This window comes from Odocoileus virginianus, chromosome 28, assembly GCF_023699985.2.
Source record: "Odocoileus virginianus isolate 20LAN1187 ecotype Illinois chromosome 28, Ovbor_1.2, whole genome shotgun sequence".
Classification (NCBI taxonomy): Eukaryota; Metazoa; Chordata; class Mammalia; order Artiodactyla; family Cervidae; genus Odocoileus; species Odocoileus virginianus.
The window spans coordinates 1,431,181-1,456,725 of NC_069701.1; the positions used below are offsets into that span (position 1 = coordinate 1,431,181).

The following is a 25,545-nucleotide window of genomic DNA, read 5'->3' on the forward strand; positions in this document are numbered from 1 at the left end:
GGGGGTCAGCCCAGGTAAGACGCCTCCTCTCAGCTCCTATTTGACAAGCTTTTGGCTGTTTCTCAAACTATGGCAGAAGTAAGCGGGGGTGAGGGAGGGGCAAGGAGGGACTGTCTGAAAATAAGGGGCATTTGACTCACTATCATGGAAACTGGATTCTAAGGAGGGTCCTGGGTTTGATTTCTTTGATTTGACGTCTCTGACCTTGGGCAATCAGAATTTAAAGTGAGGCCCGCCTTCCAGGGCACCGTTGTACTCCCACACATTTCCTCCTGCTTTTTTTTTTTTTAGCACTACTTGATGCCACCACCAGCCTGACTGGTTAACCTACTCACTGCCACTGCGTGTCTAAGCCATCAGCAGTGATGCGCTGGAGCTGGCTCATCTAAGGTTGGGGGTACTGACTTTCAGTGTTCAGGAAGTTGGCAGACAGTTATTAAGTCACTGATGCCAGCCTGATGCCAGCCAGGCAGGGAATAGTTACACCACAGAAATCAGCAAAGACTGCAGATCAGGGCTTTTATTTTTAGAGAATTGGTTTACCAGCACAGCTGGGGATAGAGATATAAAGGCAGAAAAACACCACCTACAAGCACAGAGATCACTGCAAATCCTGCACAAGGAGAAGCCCTGTTCTGTATCTGAGAAACTTAGATGTCTATTTTGAAGGTGATGATGATGATGGTAACTAACACTTAGTGACAGTTATTATGGACCAAGGACAGTTGCTTTCGAACTGTGGTGCTGGAGAAGACTCTTGAGAATCCTTGGACAGTAGGGAGATCAAACCAGTTAATCTTAAAAGAAATCAACCCTGAGTGTCCATTGGAAGGACTGGTGCTGAAGCTGAAGCTCCAATACTTTGGCCACCTGATGTGAAGAGCCAACCCATTGGGAAAGACCCTGATGCTGGGAAAGATTGAAGGCAGGAGGAGAAGAGGGGGGCAGAGGATGAGATGGTTGGATGGCATCAGAAGCTCAATGGATGTAAGTTTGAGCAAACCCTGGGAGCTAGTGAAGGACAGGGAAGCCTGGCGTGCTGCAGTCCATGGGGTCGCAAAGAGTCAAACACGACTGAACGACTGATCAACAACAACAAAGGAGAGTTCTAAGCACTTTACTTGTGTTAACTCATGTAGGTCTCAAAACAAGCCTACGATAAAGGGACTATTATTATTATTCCAATTTTATAGATGGGGTACAGAGAAGTAGATTATGTAGTCATGAAACTAGAGTGGACTTGAACACCAGCGGTCTGGCTTCAGAATCTGAGTTGTTCAGTTTTCTCCTGAACTGCAGTTTAAGAATCACACTTCATTGTACTCTCTAATGGATTTCTGTGTTTATTAAAGAGAGAAGCAAACTCTCCAGGATCTGCTCTCCTGATCTCAAACCCATGAGGCAAGAGAGGCAGAGAGCCCTTTGCAAGACATGTTGCTTTTGTGAGCGTTAGTCACTCAGTCATGTTGGACTCTTTGTGACCCTGTGGACTGTAGCCCACCAGGCTCCTCTGTCCATGAGATTTTTCCATCAAGAATACTGGAGTGGGTAGTCAGTCCCTTCTCCAGGGGATCTGATTGACCCAGGGATGGAACCTCGGTCTCCTGCCTTGCAGGCAGATTCTTTACCATCTGAGTCACCAGGGGAGATTTCAGAACTTTAAATTTGGAGAGAGTTTTACATTAACATGCTGAAAGGGAAAAGCAATTGGATTTTAAAAAGTAGTCAGGTGTTTTTTAAATGAAAGAAAAGTTCTATTTGCTATTAAGCCTTTGCAAAACTGGCTTGTTAATAAAATTAACTCATTCTAACAAAGTATTATTTATGATCTCATTATCATGGCCTGAGCCCTATTATTATTAATAGTAAATTTTATAACATCAGCAAGTCTGCCACAATGATATTAAGTGATATCATGTTTTAGTGACTTAAAATCACTTTGTCATTCTGTGAAGGATCACAATAATTCCATGAAAGAAATAAGAGGCTCCATTAACACCTTAACTCCCTGGGAGTGTTGGAGAGATGAGTGGCTTGTTCAAGTATGTACAGCTAGTAAGTGATGAATTTGAACTTGAATCCAGACTTTCAGATTCTCAGATATTTCTGCAAGACTGTATTGGCATTGGGAATTGTCAGTAAGCCAGAACTCGCCATTTACTAGGCTCCCCTCAACTCTCAAGGAAGCGAAAGAGATGCAGGGAGACAGACAGCATCAGGCGCCCTTCAGGGAGCTAAATAATCATAACAAAGATAAGAGCATAGTAAAGCTTCTGCTTTTCCAAAGCATTACCATATATTGATATAAAATACAAATAGAGGGAAGAGAATTCAAAAGATGGCAAGGCATTATTCGATCACAAATAATATTTTAACACTTTTGTGTACATAAAAGAAAAAATTCAGAGGGCAATTTCAAAGTTTTATTCAAAAGGGTGCATTCTTTTTTCTTGGGTTGGAAAATAGTAAATAAGGAAACTATTAGCAAGAACAGCAGCTTCTTACATGCTAGGAAAAATGTGAAGAGCTTTCCATGTATTATCTCACTTAATACTTGATAAGAACCCCATGCTGAAAAGTACTATTATTTTAAAAAATGGGAACTGAGTCTTACATAGGATTATTTGCCCAAAGGTACACAGTCAACAAGTGGGAGATGCCACTTTATACCATTCTCCAGATTAAAAAAGATAATTGAGTCTGTTTCTGGTTTGTAAGTAAATTCATTTGTATCATTTCTTTTTTAGATTCCACATATAAAAGAATGAGCTTCTGGTTGTAAGGGGGAGGGATGGGATGAAGGGATAGGTAGGGAGTTTAGGAGGGGCATGTACTTTGCTGTATTTAAAATAGATCAACAACAAGGGGCTTCCCAGGTGCTGCTAGTGGTAAAGAACCCACCTCCCAATGCAGGAGACGTAAGAGGTGTGGGTCTGATCCCTGGATCAGGAGGATCCCTTGGAGAAGAAAACAGCAACCCTTCTTGCCTGGGAAATCCCATGGACAGAGGAGCCTGGCAGGTGACAGTCCCTGGGGTCTCGAAGAGTTGTACATGACCAAGCAACTAAATAACAACAACAAGAACCAACAAAGACGGACCTCTGCCCAATGCTATGTGGCAGCCTGAACAGTAGGGGAGTGTGGGGGAGAACGGATACATGTGTGTACAGCTGAGTCTCTCTGCTGTTCACCTGAAACTCTCATTGTTTGTTAATTGGCTACACGTCAGTACAAAATAAAAATTAAAAAAAAAATAAGATAATTGTCCTGCTAGCACTGAGATACACATTAAAAAAAAAAAGAACAAGCAGTTATCACCTCGCTAATCCTTATGAAACGAGAAGTGTATTTTAAAGTCTTCTCTCAAAGCTATGCTCTTGCTTGCGATACTAGTTACAGCTGATGCAGATGATTTTGAAATCTGCATCCACAAAAACTTAAAATGCCCTCTCCTGTCCTTGCTCAAAGAAGAACATGGCAAAACCTATAACATGCAATAAATAGAAATGGTTTGAGCAATTATAGAGTGAATTTGGACCATGTAGGCAAATAATCAAGATCATTTCTATCTTACTCCTTTGACTTAGTAGTTGTTTTCTGACCTGATTCATCCAAGTGATGACTTCCACCTTCTGCCCCACTCGCTTGGTGGAGGTGAACATTATCCTGATTGGGTTTTGCTTCCTTGATAAGGAAACATCTGCCTTCTGCACAAAGAGGGAAATAATGGCAAACGTGGAACTAGCACTTGGGATCTGAAGGCAGCATCGACCACTATGCTTGCTCACTTATGGACTGCATTTAGATACTCCAGGAACTTTATGATTTGGGGAGAGAGCTGTGATGTGGGTACACATCTAAGTTCTGGCTGTTTCCCATCAGCTGAGCTGCCTGACCTCTAGGAACCTCCCTGTTTTTATCTGATAATTAAGCCTCACTCATACCCACTCACAGAGGATAATGAGGTTTCTGGATTCATCAACCACAATGCAGCCCACAAACATTAGGTGCTTTATTGTTATAATTACTGTAATTAGAATGGATTCAGAAATCAGCTTCGTTTCTCTTGCTCATAAATCAAACAATGGAAAGCCATGAGTTTTTGTTTTTCTTTTTAACTCTGACTTGTAGGCAGTATCTGGAGAAGGGAATAGCTACCCACTCCAGTATTCTTGCCTGGAGAATCCCATGGACAGAGGAGCCTGGTGGGCTACAGTCCATGGGGTCACAAAGAGTCAGACACGACTGAAGTGACTTAACATGCACATAAGCTATTTATTGGGAAATACTGAAACTTCTGTCCACGTGAGTCTCAGTGAGCTTGAGAAAACTGCTGACCACATTATCACGTGGGATGCCACTCAAAAGTGGAGTGAGCTTAGCTGTGGCTTACGGCCTCTGTCACTACTTCACCCCCTCAACTTGAAGTCACTCAGACTTTCCTCTTTCACCAAGCAGGGCCCATGCACTACCTTCAGACCTCATGAGATGAAAACTTTTGGAAGGGAGCTCTCCAGCTTTCCCAAAGAAAGCTGGCTCACAATTCCCACACTGTACATTGGGCTGAGCCTCTAATACTTTCCTCGAGGATCCAGAAACACTTACTGTGTTAACAACATTAAGCACACTGTAACATTTCACTTTCTAGCATGTTCTTTTGTGTCTGCACAAAATTTGACTGCTTTAGGGTTTTGAGTTTTTCTATTAGGATCAATAAAATATTATTAATGCTATTACCATGAGGTTTTTCTAAAATAATCCCCAGAAAGTTAATTCAGTATTTAGAAGAAAGACACCCAGAAAAAAAACCCAAAACTTTTTCCCCTCATAAGCTTCAAATCTTAGTCAAATTTGTCCACAGTATACTATCTGGGAGCCTGGCTTTTTTGTCCCCTGGTGCTAAGTGGGCCAGTGGGCTGAGCACACACAGGAAACCTGTCCAATTCCTTTAAGCCACCCACAAAGGGAGGGAGGCCGCATAAGTGGATCCGTTGGTCACAAAGACAGCAACAGGACCCTAGAACTTAACACAGAGCCTCACACAAGTCAGGCAATTGATTGGAGTGTGGTAGACTGAATTAATCTAGACACTTACAAGTTAGGGACTGAACACATCACCCAAAGTAGCACAGGTCACTCTGTAACTGAAGATGCTTATGTGCCCAGCTATTTACAACATCTGGGAACTTGCTGCCTCGTGCACGTTGCTTAGAGGGGGAAGGTACACACTATTACTTTTATCTTTGAAAGGGAGCTCAGGGTGACCCCAAACTTCTGAGGAACAAAGTTCAATCTTTACACTAAAGCAATTATTACAAAATGCAGGCTGTGCATCTGACATTCAACTTATGAATATCCTATGTCTCCTGGAATTCACTGATTCACATTCTGGCAAATACAGAATTTATTGGGATTCTCAAATGTCAGTGGATCTCAAGTTCAGAATTGAATAGATTTTGGAGGCTTGTTATAAACAGAGATGCCTGAATTCTACTCTTGCAGATTCTGAGATTCTGATTTGTAGGTTTGGGTCTTTTTCTTTCTCCAAACTTTTCACTGATAATTTTTTTTTGAGTGGTAAGTTCAGGAATTTGCAAAATACAACTCAGTGACCTAGCAGAAGGTTCCTCTGATGTGGACAGAGAATGACCGGGGCAAGTCAACAGATTTTCCTTTCTCCTTAACAAGCAAGAGACTCTTCTAGAACAAGGTCTCATTTTAATCAGGTTCTCAGGTGGTGCAGAGGCACCTTGGTTTCAGAAATACTATATACAACACACAAAAACAGAATAGAACTTGTCTTTTTGGAGGGGTGCTTTCAGGGCAGTTCAGAGACAGCATATCACCAAGGGATCTTGTTAAAAACACAGATTCTGACTTATTCTCAGATGCCGCATTTTTAACATTTCCAGTGATGCTTCCGCTGCTGGTGCCTAGAACACACTTTGAGCAACAAAGTTTAAGAGCATAGGCTGGGGGCAGGGGGCAGGAGTTCCACAAACCTGCATCAAGTCCTGGCTTCCTGACCTTACTAGCTGTGTGACGGTGGGCTGGTTACTTGACCTGTCTTGTCTGTTGCTTTACCAGAAAAATGGGAGTTGAGGGGAGCAAAGAATAGCACTGATCCATGTACAGATGTGACAGCTGGACCATAAAGAAGGCTGAGCGCTGAAGAATTGATGCTTTCAAACTGTGGTGTTGGAGAAGACTCTTGAGAGTCCCTTGGACAGTAAGGAGATCAAACCAGTCCATCCTAAACGAGATCAGTCCTGGGTGTTCATTGGAAGGACTGATGCTGAAACTGAAGCTCCAATGCTTTGGCCACCTGATGCAAAGAGCTGACTCATTGGGAAAGACCCTGATGCTGGGAAACATTGAAGGCAGGAGGATAAAGGGACGACAGAGATGAGATGGTTGGATGGCATCACTTACTCAATAGGCATGAGTTTGAGCAAACTCAGAGAGATAGTGAAGGACAGGGAAGCCTGGCGTGCTGCAGTCCATGGGGTCACAAAGAGTCAGACACCCTTAGCAACTGAACAACAGCGAGAGTATTAGGGTGAAAACTGCATCTCAGCGCAGAAGCACTCACAAGGTGCTTACCACAGCGTCAAGGACACAGTAACAAAGTGACAAGCTAACAAATGGGACTCTATCACTGAAAGTTACCAACTTCTCATTTTAAGATTAGGCTGTAATAACCTAGAGGGGTGGGAAAGGGCGGGAGGTGGGAGAGAGATTAGAGAATAAGGGGACATATGTACACCTATGCTTAATTCAAGTTGATGTATGACAGAAATCAAACCAACATTTAAAGCAATCATCAATCAATCAAAAATAGATAAATATTAAAAAAAAAAAAAAAAAGACTAGTCTTCAGTCTCATGAAAGCCGCCTGAATGACTGCTTCTGGCCTGGCAGTCTCAGTTGCCACATTGCTTTGCCAAATTATAGTTTAGCTGCAACTGTGTCTTCTGGTCACGGGCTTGAGCCGAGCAGGATGAGACTCTGAGGACCGAGACCTGCATGTTCAGGCTGTGGGCGCTCGCTGGGCTGCTGCCGACCCACTGGGTCTGGAAGCACAGGGGTCACAGTGGGACTAGGCTAGTTCTTTTTTCACAGCGGTTGCTATTTCCAGCTCATGTTTATGAAATACATATAATTTTAAGGCTTTACCAAGAGAGAGCCTTCCCTCTGTGGTTGATTTTCAGAGTCATAATTACCCTCTTATTACAAGTCAGTGTTCTGAGCTCTGACTCCCCTGGGTTCTCGTGGCCGGCTCGTGGAACAGCCAGAGGTATAACAGTGGTCAAATCTGCTGACCACACCGTTCCGAGCTAGCAGACTCAGCAGCCTTGTCAAGGAAGGGTTTGACTGGGTTAGGAAGCGGTTCAAGCAGAATCCTGCTTCTCTGAAAGAAATCTGCTTCATGCTCTGGGTTGCCCACTTTTAAAATTCTGAATGCTCTGAACAAGAGTCTGGTGCTAAGATTGTCACTATCTGAGAGTAGAGGATTACCAGGACAGCCAATGACCAATATCCCCCAGTATCCTCTAAGGTCCAAAAGAATGACTGTAGAAACACAGGTGTCTGGAAGTTTAGACTGACAAGTAACTCAGGGTTGCAACAACGGCAAGATGCCCAGATAACTGTGTTATCAACATTCTCATGTGCAAGGAGTCATTTAAGCACCTTGCTCTACTTTCTCCAGCTCGAATTTCCTCTTTGACTGCTCCTTGCATTCGAGCCTTTGATCTGGGGAAGGAAGACTCTTTCCCTGTGATTAGATACCCTGGTAGCCAGAGGGAATTCTTCCAGGCATGAATATTCTTTCATTAATGACAGTTTCCTTGTTCTTTTTATTTTTTCTCTTTTTCTTTCTTGTTCTTTTCATATCATCACTCACAACTGAGATGATTTCCCCCTTATTTTAAATAGCCTTATAATTAGCTAAATAGTTCACAGATATGAGTTAAAGGCCAAACTGTTGGTTCTGCCTTTTCTTGCTCCCCCCACACCTCCCTACTATTTAGCACCAATTTAGGGCATGCATGCACGCATGCATGCTAAGCCGCTTCAGTTGTGGCCAACTCTGTGTGACCCTATGGACAGCAGCCCACCAGGCTCCTCTGTCCACGGGATTCTCTAGGCAAGAATACTGGAGTGGGTTGCCATCTCCTTCTCCTCAATTTAGGACAGCAGTCCCCAAACCTTTTTGGCACTCAGGGATCGGTTTGGTGGAAGACAAGTTTTACATGGACCAAGGGTGGTCTGGGGATGATTCAAGCACATTACATTAATTGTGCACGTTATTGCTATTACTATCACATCAGCTTCAGCTCAGATCATCAGACATTAGATCCTGGAGGTTGAGGGCCCCTCATTGAGGGAATTTGCAGATGGGATATGGGGACCCAGCAAAGAGTCCTCTCATGTGAACACAGTGGGGTGAGAAAATGGATTCTCTCTCCTCTTTTCTAGAAGCCAAGGCCCCAATCCTGAGAGCCAGGCAGCAAATAGGCACCTCCTCAGAAGAGGGTTCTGCAGTCCCCATGGAAGCAAGTCCACTTGGGTTTCCCGGTGGGTCACCAGGAGCTTGCTGGCCCGGGCTCAGCCCTGGTGTGCAGTACTGCCCTTTCCGGATTGCCCGATGGGGCGGGTCCTGAGATAAGGGCCACGGGGTTCTCTCAACCACCTCTCTCATAAGAGGTAGTAGGTTTGGGAGAAGGGAGATGGAGGCGAGGAAAGATACTTTGTTTTAGGAAGCCATGAGGTCCCAGTAGAAAGGAAAGACTTGAGCTGATAAAAGAAACACTTTGTTCCCTTGGAGGAAAGAATACCTGCCACAGAATCCCAATCCCAAATCTGAGTATAGGAGGGAAGCTGGGGAGCAACGGACAGTGAGGCGTTTGACAGCGGATGCAACTCACGGGCAAAGTTGGGTCCCTGGGAAAGGGAAAGCAGGTTCTTTAGACCATGTGAAAATGTATCGATATACAGCAGGTGGGTCCTCAGTCCTGAACTTTGGTTAAGCCAAATGAGCTTTTAAAAACAAAGGAAAACTGCTGTTTCTGATGGAGATCATAGATATTTAATGAACACACTTGCACTGAAGACTTAGCTCAGGGATTTTTATGGTAATTAGAGAAGGCTGAGCCCTGAAGAATTGATGCTTTTGAACTGTGGTGTTGGAGAAGAGTCTTGAGAGTCCCTTGGACTGCAAGGAGATCCAACCAGTCAATTCTAAAAGAAATCAGTCCTGAATATTCACTGGAAGGACTGATGCTGAAGCTCCAATACTTTGGGCAGCTGATGCAAATAGCTGACTCATTTGAAAAGCCTCTGATGCTGGGAAAGATTGAAGACGGGACGAGAAGGGGGTGACAGAGGATGAGATGGTTGGATGGCATCACCGATTCAATGGACATGAGTTTAAGCAAACTCTGGGAGATAGTGAAGGACAGGGAAGCCTGGCGTGTTGCAGTCCACGGGCTGGCAAAGAGTCAGACATGACTGAGCAACTAAACAACAACAAAATTAAAATATACACTGAAGAAAAAACAAGCTCCCTTAGTCTTTTTCCTTAACACAGTGATTATTATTATTTTCATGCTAACCCATTGTGGAAACCCATAGCTTTGCCAGCAAAACAACATCCTGCCACCGTTAAAAGTATGTTACAATTTGTGGCTGTGGACCCAGTATTTGACATGGAGTGGTGTTCTATTTCAACCCAATTTAATTATATGCTCCCTTTATACATCGTGGATAGCTCACACTAGCAGAATTGTTTTGGCTGGTGAAAAACTGGCCATGACTTGTCATAATAGGCTGGTTTATAGAACCACTGAAGTATAGTTACTGCCCATCATTCGAGAATTATGGCACCATAACAACCCTTTATTTACATATACTGCTGAGACAGTAAAAAAAGCAAATAGATTTCTAAAATCGAGGCGGCAGAAATCTCCCCCCAGGGCAAGTGGCCCTCGTTGCGGCAGTAACATATGCAAGCCTAAATAACTTTGGTGACGTCTTTCAGCAGCACATCATTTCATGGGCAGTTCACAACATTCTAATAATAAAATGGAGTCTAAATTTGGAGTTGGGCTTCACCAACAGTAGATGGTAATATACACAGCGGAATCTCTGTGTGATTTGTGAGGAAGGTTTAAATTTGCTAATCACACTCCCACTGAGAGATTCCGCAGAGGGGCTGAAGTGAAATCAGATGGCAAAGCCTTCAGCCAGGAGAGCCTGACCTAGTTTACATTAACACAGATCCTGCTTCTGAGTAAAGTCAGGGATTCTTTCATCTTCAGACTCCTAGACTGAGAGTCTTAGCTTTCCCCTTGTACAATAGAAACCCTCTATAAACCCACAGCATCCCTGCCTCTCTCCCCCTTTTTTTGCCTACCCCATTCTGTCCTCTTCATGATCTCTGGGGAAAATTTCACTGGGGTAAAGCTTCACTGCTCTCGTTGACTGTCTTGATAGTTGATGTAAATTGCCTTCTCCTTGTTCTTTTGGAGTTGCACTAATACACACATTTTAAAATGTTTCCTCCAAAACATCTCCTCTACACTTCTGTTTCTAGGGTGGCGGATCCACCCTCAGGTGCCCTTTAGTAGAAGCTAAAGTCTCATGTCTGCCTGCAAGAGGGCAGTGCCTGGTCATCACGACTGAGATTGTTACCAGTCTTTCTGCAGTGACACGCAAGTGGTCCAAAGGGGCAGACACTTCAAAGGGCATCCTGTTCCTCCGGGCTGCTGAGACCCGGGAAGGTGTGGAGATGGCGGGGAGCGGGCGCTGGACGGCACCTTCCAGGCCCCTGCAGCTGGCCTGCTGCGCCCTTGGGATTCTGCAAAGCGACCAGCTCCTGTCATTGCCAACTTCCATCAGGGGGTTAAGAGGCTGAGCCAGCAGGGAATCCACCTCTCTGGGAGAGCACTCCCAGGTGCTTGAGAGAGCGGTCAGGCAGGTCTGCCTCCCGCCCCATCCCCCCACCCCCCCACCACCTCCAGCCCCCACCCCCGGGGCGGGGCCCAGGGTGCTCACCTCCGGAGGCCAGGCCGGCGCAGCTGCCTCCGTGCTGGCAGGGCCCGCGCTCGCAGGCGTCGGGGTAGAGCACGCAGCCCAGCTTCAGCTCGGTCAGGCCCACCACCTCGGCGAAGCTGCTGCGCTTGTTCTGCAGCGGCAGCTCATTGTTATTCAGCACCACCGAGTCCAGGCAGCCCTGGAAGCCGCTCAGCACCTGCGTGACCCGCGCGTCGGTCAGGCTGCGGACACTGTCCGCCTGCACCAGGGCCCCGAAGTAGATGGCGCTCTCGGTGCCCAGCGTCTGGAAGTAGAGGGGCGCCCGGCGGCGCTCCACGTAGCTGTCGTCCAGGGCCAGGCTGGTGAAGTTGCGGTTGAGCTCCAGGAAGACGGAGTGCCAGCTCCCGTCGTTGACCGCGCGGCCAGAGATGCCCAGGATGCCGGGGCCGCTGCCGCAGTCCAGCTGAAACCACAGCCTGCCGTCCACGATCTGCGCGGAACCAACACCGGGGTGCTTTTCAACGTGCATCTGGCCATGCGCTCCCGGGCACCCCGTTCCCAACCAGCCTGGGGTTTTGATCCACTCACAAATCTGCTGTGGGTTGATTTTTAATAATCACCCTTTCTCCTCATTATATGCCATGCAGATGCATACCTGAGATTTCACAAATTGTCTTGTAATTAGCAATAGGAGTGCAGGCTCAGAAATCCACACTAATATTTAAGAATGTTCCTACTGTTTCCATCTTCATCCTTTAAAAATTCACCACAGTTTTCTGTTTAGGGGGGTCCTTTATTCTGTGTGCCCTTCGAAACTACTACCAGCACAGAGTGAGTTCTGTAAACTTATTAATATTCATTTACAAATATGCATTGAACATCTACTGTGTGCCGAGCAGTGTGGCAGGGCCTGTGAGGGCTGCTGAACAGAGTTGTCGCTGCTGGCCTCCTGGGGCTTCTGTTTAAGCGGGGACATGGCCATGAACCAACTAAGCCCAGAAATACATGTATATGCCCCCAAGAAAGTCTGTGACTGTGCTGTAGGTGGGAGAAGGAGGCCACGTGGATTTCTTACTTCCCAGCTTCATGCATGTGTAAGATTTAAAAACTCTCTTATTAAATGCTAGCCATCTGCTTACAACAGGCTTACAGCAGTTCTTCAGGGTTGCTGTTCATCATTTAGGTTAAGAGCATCTACTCAGGGCTTAGCCAGTTGCTAGGAACGCATGTAGTCACTGCTACATTAAAAATGGAGAACCAGCAAGGGCCTCCTACAGCACAGGGAGCTTTGCTGTGTTATGTGGCAGCCTGGATGGGAGGGGGGCTTGGGGGAGACTGGATGGCTGAGTCTCTTCGCTGTTTACCTGAAACTGTAACAACATTGTTAATCAGCTATATCCCAATACAAAATAAAAAACTTAAGACAAAAAGAACGGATGTGTATTTCATGACCGCGGGAGCTCCAGAAGGATCTGGCTGTGTACACCTTGTGGTTACTCCCAGCCCCTGGTCTGGGGTCAGCTACAGAGAGCAGCCTGCTGTTTCTGTTGCCCTGGTGAGGGAAGGCACCCAGGTCTCCCCTGCCCCGAGCAGGCTAACTCCCAAAGGACAGCAAACTCAGGGACATGTGCTACCAGCGGGAGAGCCAGGATCAGCTGCTGCGAAGGAGACAGGCTGGCCTTTCCTCTGCCGCCCACCCTCATGTGCATTTCTCAGCGATGTGAGATGGTGTGAAGATCCAGGGAATGAAGGCCAGAGCACTGTCTCGTCAACAAGTCAGTGCTGGGCCATGAAGGGATTCACGGCCACAAAGCATGACACAGAAGCCAGGGCCCTGGCCCCTGTGAACCCTCAGAGGCAGCTGCTGAGCCATGCCAGGGCAGCCAGCCTTCACCTAGGGTCTGCCGCCACGTGCAGTCCGGTGCCAGGGCCTGGGTAGAGAGTAGGAGCTTGTAGAGAGGGGGGGAAATGGACGGAAGGGGAAGGCACGGGGGTGCTCAGGGCACTGGGGCCAGGGAGGTACCAGCATCACAGAAATAAACTGAGTCCATCTTTCCAAGATGCGTTTGGCTCCTGACAGACCTATTAGGGACAGGCACACCACCACTCACCCTCACAAACGGGACTCTTTTCTATGCCTCAGCAGTTTTTGCAGACAACTAATTCCTAGGGACTCTCACTTCTGCCACTGAGACTCCATGAATTCACTGGCACCCTCTTTTCCTACATATAAAGTTTATGCCACATAAATACGTGTATATGAAAGGCAGGAGGCTCTGTGAATCAGGCAGAGCCTTGTGAATTGAAGAATGAGAAATCAAATTCCAGCTTTGTCATGTATCACCCAGGTTCCCTAGGGAGAACTGGCTGGCGTCTGGGTTTGAAAAGTGAGAGGGTTGGCCTCCCAGTCGTGTCTGACTCTGTGTGACCCCCTGCACTGTAGCCCGCCAGGCTCCTCTGTCCATGGGATTCTCCAGGCCAGAATACTGGAGTGGATTGCCATTCCCCTCACCGGGGATCTTCCCGACCCAGGGATTAAACCCAGGTCTCCCGCATTGTAGGCAGATTCTCTACTGTGAGCCACCAGGGGAGCTCCGGGTTTAAGACCCCTATAGAGAAAGCAAAGAGAACTGCCGTGGCTTATTTTACAAGGAGAAGGAGTCTACTACAGAATTGTCAGCCACCTTGTGCATAGTACATACATCCTGTGCTCAGTAATACAAATGCATGCAGGCACAAAGACTGGAAACAAATTTTTATTTTCAGAGATCATTCATGTGTAATCTATGCCGTTGTTTTTGTCATTTTTTTTGTTGTTGTTCAACAAAATGTACTGAATGAATACTGTAAATCATGCCAGAATACTTGCTCAGTGACAACTTCTGGATAATAGCCATATTTTTATTTCAGTGTCAGTAATAAAACGATCAAATGTGACTTTGGGGACTACCTGCCTCTGGCACAGTCCATCTGCTGTAGTGTTCAGTGGCTGTACAGTCTGTAGGGGTCCCCAGTCTATCAAGGAAAATCTTGGGGTGAGGTTTTGTAAAAGGATGCATTTAATGAACATATTCCTTGGTCCATTCCCCTCCCTAACCCTAACCCCCATCTCTTGGGATAATAATCAAGTTATAAATTTATCCAGGAGAACTGATGTGGCTCTGATGCAGTCACATACACAGATGTTCTATCACTAAGATTATCCCATGGTATTACAGTGTATGGTTAAGCTTTCTGTTTTGTTTTACCTGTTGAAAAAAATAACAGCAACAACACAGCTGAGTGAATAGAAAGACAACCACATGACCCGCAGCTTTTGAAAACAAAAGTGACTCATACCTTCTAAATTCTAGGAGTTTGGAATTATAAGCCTTTTCTAGATGACGAACTAGAATGCCGATACCAAAAGCTACCTTGAAAAGTCAATATCTGGCTATTTTACAAGTATATTATGCCAGAGGGAGGAGAGAATGCTTTCATATCTGAGTCCTCTCAACCTTGGAAAATTACACTCTGGTCATAATTTTCCTATCTTCAGAATGGGGTTTATCCAGTTTTAAAGAATCTCTCTTTTTAGAGGACAAAGCTTCTTCAAAACAGAGGGCAAGCTAGTTTAATAGAAACTGAAGTGTACGTGAAACTGTAAGAAAAGTCTGCAGCAAGGATCTGAAATGGAGTGTGTCTGTTGGGGTGGAGAAGTGGAGATAGGTAGGCAATGTGTTCAATTGAAGCATAATGTCACAAAAGGTGCAGGTATTCAGGGTTGTCTGAAATCAACGACATGCTTTAACCTGGATCTTCAGTGACTTGGGGTTAGGGAAACAAATTATCAGAGCTGTAATTCACCTTGTAAGAAAGCAGAATTTTGAGTAAGAAAGTATGAATTATAGTGCAAAGTCTGACTGCTTCAGACTGTTGGCGTGTGGCTCTGGCACATGCACATCATCATAAACTTGTAAGAAGGTTACAAATACTCTTTGAAAGGGAAGGTTTCGAAAACCTATCTTTTAAGACGGCCATTAATAGCTATCTGGCATACAGTAGGATGGACACAATAAAGGTAAGGACCTAGTAGAGGGAGAAGAGATTATGAAGAGGTGGCAAGAATACACAGAACTGTACAAAAAGGTCTTAATGACATGGATAACCACGATGGTGTGATCACTCACCTACAGCCAGACATCCTGGAATGCGGTCAGGTGGGCCTTAGGAAGCATCACACTACGAACAAAGCCAGTGGAGGTGACAGAATTCCAGCTAAGCTATTTCAAATCATAAAAGATGATGCTGTTTAAGTGCTATACTCAATATGCCAGCAAATTTGGGAAACTCAGCAGTGCCCAGAGGACTGGAAAATGTCAGTTTTCATTCCAATCCCAAAGAAGGGCAGTTCCAAAGAATGTTCAAAGTACTGAACAATTGCACTCACTTTGCATGCTAGTTGGTTATGCTCAAAATCCTTCAAGCTACGTGAACTGAGAATTTCCAGATGTACAAGCTGGGTTTAGAAAAAGGAGAGGAACCAAGGATCAAACTGTCAACATTCGTTGGATCACAAAGAAAGCAAGGGAGTTCCAGAAAAACATCTGCTTCATTGACTATGCAAAAGCCTTTGACTATGTGGATTCCAACAAACTGTGAGAAAGTCTTAAAGAGATGGAAATACCAGACCAACTTACCTGCCTCCTGAGAAGCTTGTATGCAGGTCAAAAAGCAACTGTTAGAACCTTATACGGAACAACAGACTGGTTCAAAATCGTCACCCTATTATACGCAGAGTACGTCATGCGAAATGCCAGGCTGGATGAAGCTCAAGCTGGAATCAAGGTTGCTGGGAGAAATATCAACAACCTCAGATACGCAGGTGATACTACTTTAGTGGCGGAAAGAGAAGAGGAACTAAAGAGCCTCTTGATGAGGGTGAAAGAGGAGAGTGAAAAAGTTGGCTTAAAACTCAACATTCAAAAAACTAAGATCATGGTATCTGGTCCCATCACTTCATGGCAAATAGAAGTGGAAAAAGTGGAAACAGGGACAGATTTTATTTTCTTGGGCTCCAAGGCTCCAAAATCACTGTGAACAGTGACTACAGCCATGAACTTAAAAGACGCTTGCTCTCTGGAAGAAAAGCTATAAAACCTAGACAGAGCATTAAAAGGCAGAGACATCACTTTGCTGACAAACATCCCTATTGTCAAAGCTATGGTTTTTCCAGTAGTCATGTGTAGATGTGGGAGTTGGACCATAAAGAAGGTTGAGTGCCGATGAATTGATGCTTTCAAATTGTTTTGTCTGAGAAGATTCTTGAAAGTCCCTTGGACTGCACGGAGATGACACCAGTCAATCCTAAAGGATATCAACCCTGAATATTCATTGAAGGACTAATGATGAAGCTGAAGCTCCAATCTTTGGCCACCTGATGCAAACAGCCGACTCAATGGAAAAGACCTTGGTGCTGGGAAGGACTGAAGACAAAAGAAGAAGAGGGCGACAGAGGATCAGATGGTTCGATGGCATCACTGACTCAATGGACATGAATCTGAGCAAACGCCAGGAGGCAGTGAAGGACAGGGAAGCCTGGCGTGCTACAGTCCATGGAGTTGCAAAAAATTGGACATCACTTAGTGACTGAACAACAACAACATACAGTAGATGCTCAAAAAATATAGTTTTAATGAACACACAATGACTAAATCTCAGCCCTCTGAATCGCTTCTTTTGATAAACAGTGTGGTACTCCTGACTAGCCTGCCACTGCCAGAGGCCAGGTCCACTATTGATTGGTTTAGGCAAGTCACTGATGCTCTCTGAACCTCAGTTTTCTTAGCGGTGAAAAGGAGGCACTCACACTTGTGCGAGAGAGAGTGGGAATGAAAATACACGGAAGCTGCCGTAAAGCACACGGAGCTTGGCCTGGTGCCCGGTGATGACCTAGAGGGATGGGGGACGGGAGGGAGGCTCAAGAGTGAGGCTACAGGCGTGCATACATGATTCACATTGTACACCAGGACTAGCACAGCATGGTAAGGCAGTCATCTGGGCTTCACTGGTGGCTCAGATGGTGAAGAATCTTCCTGCAGTGCAGGAGATCCAGGTTCAATCCTGGGCAGGGAAGATGCCCTGGGGGAGGAAATGGCAGCCACTCCAGTATTCTTGCCTGGAGAATCCCATGGACAGAGGAGACTGGTGGGCTACAGTCCACAGGGTCGCAAAGAATCAGACATGACTGAGTGAAGAGCAGTTAAACTGGGCTTCCCCAGTGATGCTAGTGCTAAACAACCTGCCTGCCAATGCAGGAGACTTAAAGAGACTTGGGTTAGACCCCTGGGTTAGGAAGGTCCTTTGGAGAAGGAGATGGCAACCCACTCCAGTATTCTTGCCTGGAGAATCCCATGGACAGAGGAGCCCGGCGGGCTACAGTCCACAGGTCGCAGAGTTGGACACGAAGGAAGCGACTTAGCACACACACTAACGAGCAAGTACTTCTTGCACTTTTGCTATAATATTGGACCTGAAAGACTAACATAGGGAAAAATATTACTTGTGTCTCGGGAATCTCTCCTAGTGATCCAACATGTTTCTTTTACATGTTTGAGGAGAGCCACGGAACCTATCCCACCACTTTCATCATGACTTTGGCTTCCAGGAAATTCAGAGCTATGGTCTGTGTTCAACAAATCCCTGGTCTAGATTTTTCAATGTTCTGTCCATCCCTATTTTACTAGTTGAGTCTTAGCCTTTCATTTTTTATCTTTTTAAAAGTACAAGTACAATTAACTTATTATATTATTTTCAGGTGTGCCACATAGTGAATCAATATTTTTATACATTACAAAATGATAATCAGTGTTGAGTCTAGCTACTATCTGTCACTGTACAAAGTTATTACAGTATTACTGACCATACTCCCTATGCAGTACATTACATCCTCATGGCTTATTTATAACTGGAAGTCTGTCCCTCCTGATCCCCTTCCCCTAATCCACCTATCCCTGTTTTCATCTTAATGGTGCTTTGATTTCATCACTTTTGAGGTTCTACAGTGAGCCTGGAATCTCTTCTGGAAGAGACAAGTATCAATCGTAAACAGAAGGATGAGCGCCTCTTTGTCTATGAGAATGTTCATTTCCTGAGGTCTCCATGCAATTCGTCAACTGTCTTTGAGGGGTACCCTCTACCTTGCAGGTCATCTTAAGTACTTTTTAGAGAATGTGCTTTAGCTGGGAAAATATAAACAACCAAGAGGTGCAATTTAAACAAAGCACTGCAGTGTAGTCATTGAACCAATGTACAAGGCACACACTGAACCTAAAGCCAATGAAATTAAATCTTGCATGAGGCTGAAAATGTTAAGCAAACAGATTCAAATCCCCTAAGTGGCTATTCCTGGTGACTGCAGGGGAGTATCTGCAGTAGTTTAACACAGCTGTGTCCTGCTTTGGGCAAAGCCAACATATGAAAAGCAAACTTACCCAACAGACAGATTGGGGTGGGGGTGGTTATTCACATCACAAAGGGATTAATGGAAGGGTTCCTTCAAATAGCAACCATCCCTGGTTTATTAGAATTCCATTTATAGAGATTCAATTTACACAACTCTCAGAAACACACTTGTTTCATGAAATACAATATACCTTAGGAGCTAGAGCCGCATAAAAGTTTGAATTATTCTTCTTTCCCATCCCTAGGGTTCTGCACATTTTAGACGTTTGCCAGTGAAGTGTCAAATGACAAGCTCCATTTTAGGATCAAGCCATTCATATCCCATATTTTTGTTCTCTCTCAAATTTAACGCTATTTCAAAGAATTGCTAATAGAAAGTATTTGCTTCCTAAGGATGTTCAGCAGCTGCCAGTCCTGTGAAAGCTGGAAGGAAAGAGGGGGAAGGTCAGTGACATCCAGGCAGGGCCCCTGGCAGCTGCGACCTCTTGCATGAGCACAGTGCCTTCCCAGTGATCATACAACCCTGCCTCTCAGGGCGTTTAGGAGGGAGGGGACACATGTATACCTATGGCTGACTCATGTCGATGTATGGCAGAAACCATCGCAATATTGTAAAGTAACTATCCTCCCATTAAAATGCATAAAGAAATTTAAAAAAATACAATTTTTTAAAAAAGAAAGTGAGCTAAGGATGCTAGGCAGCTTGCTTCAGTAGCCAGGAGGTTAAAAAGACAGGACTTAGGTTTTTGAATTTATCTTCTTCCATCATGAAGATCTGATTTGAATTCACTGTTTTCTAAAACTGTGCATCCTGAGTGTTTCTCTGTTTCTTTAAAAAAATAAATTTGTCCAAAACTTTTCTAAGTGGTATACTTTATTTTTCTTATTTTTATTTTTTGGCCCTGTGGCATGCAGGATCTTCGTTCCCAACTGAGGACTGAACCCGCGCCCCTACCCTGTAAGCCTGACCACTGGGCCACCAGAGAAGTCCCTTGTTTTCTTTTGAAAACATCGTTTTCCTAACGGGGCTGAAATTATTCTCTGAGATGAATGAGGCAGGGTAGCGGGAGATTCCTTACGGAAGTGGCCAACTTAAACTCCAGTTCGCGGCTCACTCCCTCTGCATAGAGCCCGGCAGTATCAGAAGCAGGTATATGAAGTCTATGTGGCAGGAGGGGCCGTCGCGTCTACTGTTTTACATGCTTTTCTCCCTCCAGGATTAAAGCCTGAGTCATCTAATCAACGTGGACGTGACCTAACAAACAGCCAGAGCTCAGGAGCTCACACGGCCCACCACGAGCCCCGGTAAGCCGGGTGACAGCCGCGGAAGGAGGAAACCGCCCGCCATTTCCCCGTGGGTGAGTGGGTCCTCTGAGTGCACGTCCAGAGGAAAACAGTGTTCCATTAAACACGGTCCCTCCTAGGTCCCCTTCCCCTCCCATCCGGAGGCTTAATCTTGTCTACAGAGGCCCACATGTGATTCTGGATAGAATGAGTTGTAGTAACCACACTGAAAGCTGGGGACAGCGTGGCAATAGAAAGCATGGTGTGAGCGAGACTGGAGGCAGGGCCAGGTTTGGCACGCTTTAGCCGCACAACCTTGTCAATAATTCAACCTCTCTGAACCTCTAGTGTCCGACTCTGTGTGACCCCATTGTCTGTAGCCCACCAGGCTCCTCCGTCCAGAGATTTCCCAGGAAAGAATACTGGAGTGGGTTGCCAGGCCCTCCTCCAGGGCATCTTCCTGACCCAGAGATCGAACTTGGGTCTCTTGTGTCTCCATATGGGATCCCAGGTGTACTAGTGGTAAAGAACCTGCCTGCCAATGCGGGAGACGCAACAGACTCAGGTTCAATCCCTGGATCGGGACGATCCCCTGGAAGTGGCAGCTCACTCCAGCGCTGTTGCCTGGAGAATCCCATGGACAGAGGAGCCTGGCAGGCTATATAGGCCATGGTGTTGCAAAGAATTGCACATGACTGAGTATATATATATATAAATATGTATATATATACATATATATATGTATATATATGTATATGTATACATAAATAAATCACATTTATTATATTAACTTCATAACACAAACCAAATGAGGCATATAAAGCTGTTAGTATTATTGCTGCTGTTGTTTTTATGAAGGCATGAGAGGCTCTGATGTGAATACAAATGCCAGACTTGCTCTAAAGGAAATCTAGTGCCTTTGGAGAGTTTCTGAGGCCAGGAATGATTTAAAAATTAGACTCCTTGGGCCATAAGAGGGCATATGGAATCTTCTATACCCCAGATCTCCAATGTCCTTCCTGGGCAAGAGTAGAAGTGACCTTCAGAGGTCACTGGGGATAGACCCATGTGGTATAAGAGGACACAGTCAGCCTTTTGAAAGGACCACCCCCGCCGTGGAATTGATTAGGAAACACTCTAATGAACTGTTGAGTGATTACAGCCCAAAGGAGGCCGGCCCTTGAACCCACTCTAGAGAGAGGTACCCCAGTCTCCAAAGAGGCAGTTCTGAAGCTGAATGTACAAAAGGAAATGGGGCATTGGCACGCTTCCCAGTTTTGCTACTGCTCCCTTGGTCTGAAAGTCAGCTTCTGCTTTCTGAACTTAAAAGACAAAACAATTTCAGACCCCAGTCCAAGAGCCAAAATACTAACATGAGAACCGACTGCGGGCAAAGATAACCCATTTTAATTACCTTCAGTATGATGCAGGGGTTTGCTCTGGTGTACATTATAATCCCGTTGCTTTGTAGGGTCCGCAGACGCAGGGCCAGTTTAAAATCTTCTTCTTTGCTGTTTTCAGAAAGCCGATATTTGATGTAACTGTTTCCAGCAAAGCTGAGAGAAGTGTGCCCTGAAAAGACCATGACGAGGAGACATAGATACTTTGAACACCCAGAAACCAGAAGGGACCCGTGACATCACTGAACGACTACCAATCGAACTGATCAAACTCCGTGGAGTGCTGCCGGGGCACTGAGGACAAACGGTGGTGGATAAAAACTGGTTCTCCGTTTCAGGCCACATTCCAATTTCAGAGTAAAAAATACTGAACCAGTCAGGGGCCCCACATCTGAGCTCTCTCACGTTAAGGGCAGCTTGGTCTGTTCTCCAACCTGGATTCTCCTACAGTCACTAAATTCCCAATTCCTGCTTTCTAAAATCAGCATTTTTAAAAGATATTCCTTCATGCCCACCCACACCACTTAGACACTTGAAAACTTTCACTTCCATGAAGTAAGGGAAAGAGAAACCATTTTCAAAGAATATCCACATTCCCCAAGTATCCTGATAATGAACAGCGAACTTAAGTCTTTTGCACAAGTGTTGATAAAGGCAGTGATGCAAAAGAAGTTCAAGTTTTATACAGTCACAACTCCACACTGACCATGAATTTCAGGCTCGTCTGCCTAAAATGTTTAGTAGCTACCCATATCACCCAATTCTGAGTTCGTTCTCTCTCTCTCTCTCTTTTTTTTTTTTACTGCCTTCCACTTTATGTTTTAAGAAGCAAAGTAATGGCTGAAAAGCTGTCTCACTGGGGTGAAAGTGTGGAAATACACCAAAATGGATGATAATCATGAACAATGAAGAATTTTGCATACAGAAAGGAGAAGGGAGATGGGCACGAAGGGACACCTGAAGTTAGGAAAAGTGCCCTACTGCTACCCTGCAGACCCATCTGCGGTGCATACAGCAGGCGTGTTGGGGGTGGGGCAGCATAAGTGTCTTAGAGCCTTAGAAGACTTCAAAGGCAAGTATGTGGATTCAGGGACAGCTCTGTTCTTGAAGTCAACTCTGAAACTGCTTTGGCTTCCATTGTTAAGAATAGTGCTTGTCTTTGCAAAGCCTGAGTTTCTAGAACCCAGTGCTTCGCAAGTGCCTTGCACATACTAGATATAATAATTTTTTATTCCCACTGTAATTGCTATTATAACCATCACTCAATAAATATTTCTTGGATTCTAAAACTGATATCAGCGTGCTTATATCTGAAATACATCCTCTACAAAAAGGGTTCTATCGGTAACAAAAGTGAACGCGACTCTCTTTAGAGGAAAGAAATGGTAGAACATATATGAATCAAGAGAAGTATTGAAATTGAGTGATGATCAGAAATGGAGGATCATCTGGATTGGAATAACACAAATACTGATATTTTTTTTTTTCTTTAAGACACAGAGGTGATCACCTCACCTTTCAGGAACATGCATTTGCAGTGGGCAGTCTTACCTGGTCTAGGCTGGGCTTACCCTACAAAGGTCAACTGAACTGGCTCAGCTTCACTTTGTTTTGAGACGTATAGGCTCAGAACATGAAAGGCCATGCCACAGATACTCCAGCTCCTCTGCCTAACCAACAGCCTTCTATTTTCTGTAATTTCACACTCTCAGCATCCACAGACACAGCTGAAACACAGGCCGCGGTCTCCCATTGTGTAAGGAACCCACAGGCACTGCATGCTTCCTGAGCACAGGCTGTAGCTGTAACAAATTCCAAGCATTTGAGGGGGATGCTGGCTGGGGTTCATTCTGAAGGAAAATGTCACATGCAGACAGAAAGTCTTCCGGAAGGGCTAGGGCGGTGTAATTTACTCAAGGGCAAGGGGTTCCAGGATATGAATTTAGACCCTCATCATCCCACCGCACGCTGCACCTGAGCACTCTCCGAGCTTTCCTGGTGGACACTGGCAGAGGAACGGTCTCCTGCTGGCTTCGTAACCAACACACTGCATGTCCCCTGGACACGGCTTCTCCACGCAAGGATCGTTGGCCCCTGGACACAGTCCTCCTGTGGCAGAGGGGAACACACATGATCAGTAGGAAGGCAATCACTCTACACTCCGTAAAGTCCAGGAAGCACAGGATGGTTTGAGAACTGGGCTCGACAGGCTCTGAGCTGAGAGACAAAGTGCTGCCCAGAAGCAGGAAGGCCTGAGTGGGCTTCACATGGTGCAGGCACGCATTGGGGTCTCTGCATCTCCCAAAGCTCACTGCCAGACTGAGGCAGGACGAGGGCAAAGAGTCAGTGGAGCTCCTCTTTTTAGGCTAAATCAAATATACTAAAGTTGTGAAGTCACTGGTTGCAACTTCAGCTGAAGAAAGATCATACGACACAGGCCCTTTACTGTCTGGGGCTTTATAGTCTTTACTGGCTTGGGCTCCTGCATGTTGTTGTTGTTTTTTGGTTGCTAAGTTGGGGCTCATGCTTTTGCCACCACATTGACTGTAGCCCACCAGGCTCCTCTGTCCGTGGGATTTTTCAGGCAAGAATACTGGAGTGGGTTGCCATTTCCTACTCCAGGGGATCTTCCAGACCCTTGGATTGAACCCACAACTTCTGTGTTGGCAGATGAATTCTATACCACTGAGCCCCTAGGGAAGTCCTGGGGCTTGTGCATATTGGGGACCGCTTGAAAGCATCACTTCTGTTTAGATTTCTTCTACAACTCCAGGAGATGTTAGCTGTTGCTTTCAGAGGGAGGGAAAAAAGACCTTTATAAAGAAAAGTGACTCATTCTAAATCATGCAAGCACAACTCTCATTGATTCTGAATCCCTTCTGCTCCCTGCTATTGTATTGACTGGCTGTAAATGTGCCCCATTGGCTATCAAACATGGTAGAATTATCCTTGGCAAAGGAAGGCTTCCTTTTCACCTGTTCAATGTTCATAGCACAGTGAGATGAAAGGTTAATTCCTCAGAAAGGAAATTCTGGAAAGCAGATTAGCTGATTAAAGTAGAATTCAGGACCCAAGGGAGATTTTCAGAACTGTGAGAATGGCAAACACGGGTTCCCTGAAGGATATGCACTTCCCAAAGGTTTTGGGTATTTCAAATGTAATTAGGTGAGAGTTTAAATGGTAAAAGACTGTAGAAAAGAAGACCCAAATTGAAAGCAACCTACAGCTGGGTTAGGCAGTGACCTAAAGAAGCCCCTCTTCTCTGTGGACCAAGAACACACTGGATCTTAGCAGCATCTTTCCTCAGCAAGATCTGGTCCATTATTATCTTCCTTTCTAGCCCAGCTCTTTCTTCCTCATTAAGCATATTGTTCCATTATACAGTCATTTCTTTGTCCAGGAGAAAGTGGCACTTAACGTCAATAACAGATAAACATTTTAGGAACTTTAATCCTGGAGGGGAGTGATGTAAGAAGCACCAGCAGACTCAGAATTCATAAATCCAGTTTTCTACCAGTTGAGAGCTCAGTCATAAAAGATACTCCTGGCAAGGATCCAGCTTACAAAGTCTTAGAAGATGAAGGGATTTTTAACTGAAAATTTGAAGTGATCTTCACAAATGGTTCTGAAAGACCTAAGTGCCCTGAAATATATCTTCCTCTGTTCGTTCCAAAAAAATCTTTATTCCTGCCGCGTTTTTATCAATATTTATGGAATTTAAGACAGGTGTTCAACCACCTTATGATCTGTTTCAAGGTGCTTTTGATAAGCAGTTTTGGAATTTTTGATGCATTCATCCAATAAGAAAAAAATTTTCAGGCCAGTGAGGCGATAGTCCTGGGCATATAAAGATGAAAACAAAAATTATCCCCTCTCTTCCTCCCCTAGGAAACAACACACAAACACATGGTTAGAATACAGTAAGGTAACTGCTTTGCTAGGGATTTGTGAGTACAAGGGAAGCCCTAGAGAAGGAACAATTGTGCTTCCTGGGAGAATGTCCAAAGTCTTTGCAAAGGAAGAAAGCATTTTAAACTCAGGTTTGAAGGATGAGATCTTTTGAGTAGCAAGGGTCTGTGCTTCTTGGGAATGAATCAACCATGCGTGCATGTGTGCTAAGTTGCTTCAGATGTGTCCGACTATTTGCGACCCCATGGACTGTAATCCACCAGGCTCCTCTGTCCATGGGATTCTCCAGGCAAGAATACTGGAGTGGGCTGCCATGCCCTCCTCCAGGGGATCTTCCTGACCCAGAGATTGAACCCATGTCTCTTATGTCTCCTGCATTGGCAAGCAGGATTTTTACTAGTGCCACCCAGGAAGTTCTTTAATCAAGTAGTTAGTGGTTTAATGCCAAGTGTGTTTACTCATGGCACATTCA

General features: G+C 45.1%; 1 protein-coding gene across 2 annotated transcripts in view; it reads right to left on the reverse strand.

The window, feature by feature from the left end:
- The window catches only part of FAT3 (FAT atypical cadherin 3), a 767,497-nt gene that overhangs the window by 15,749 nt on the left and 726,203 nt on the right, over positions 1-25,545 (reverse strand). For both annotated transcript variants that reach the window (XM_070457139.1, XM_070457138.1), the window contains exons 20-22: positions 23,139-23,273; positions 21,179-21,336; positions 11,059-11,527 (exon numbers count right to left, since the gene is read on the reverse strand). In XM_070457139.1, the coding sequence (XP_070313240.1) occupies positions 11,059-11,527; positions 21,179-21,336; positions 23,139-23,273 (762 nt within the window). The remainder of the gene's footprint in view (positions 1-11,058; positions 11,528-21,178; positions 21,337-23,138; positions 23,274-25,545) is intronic.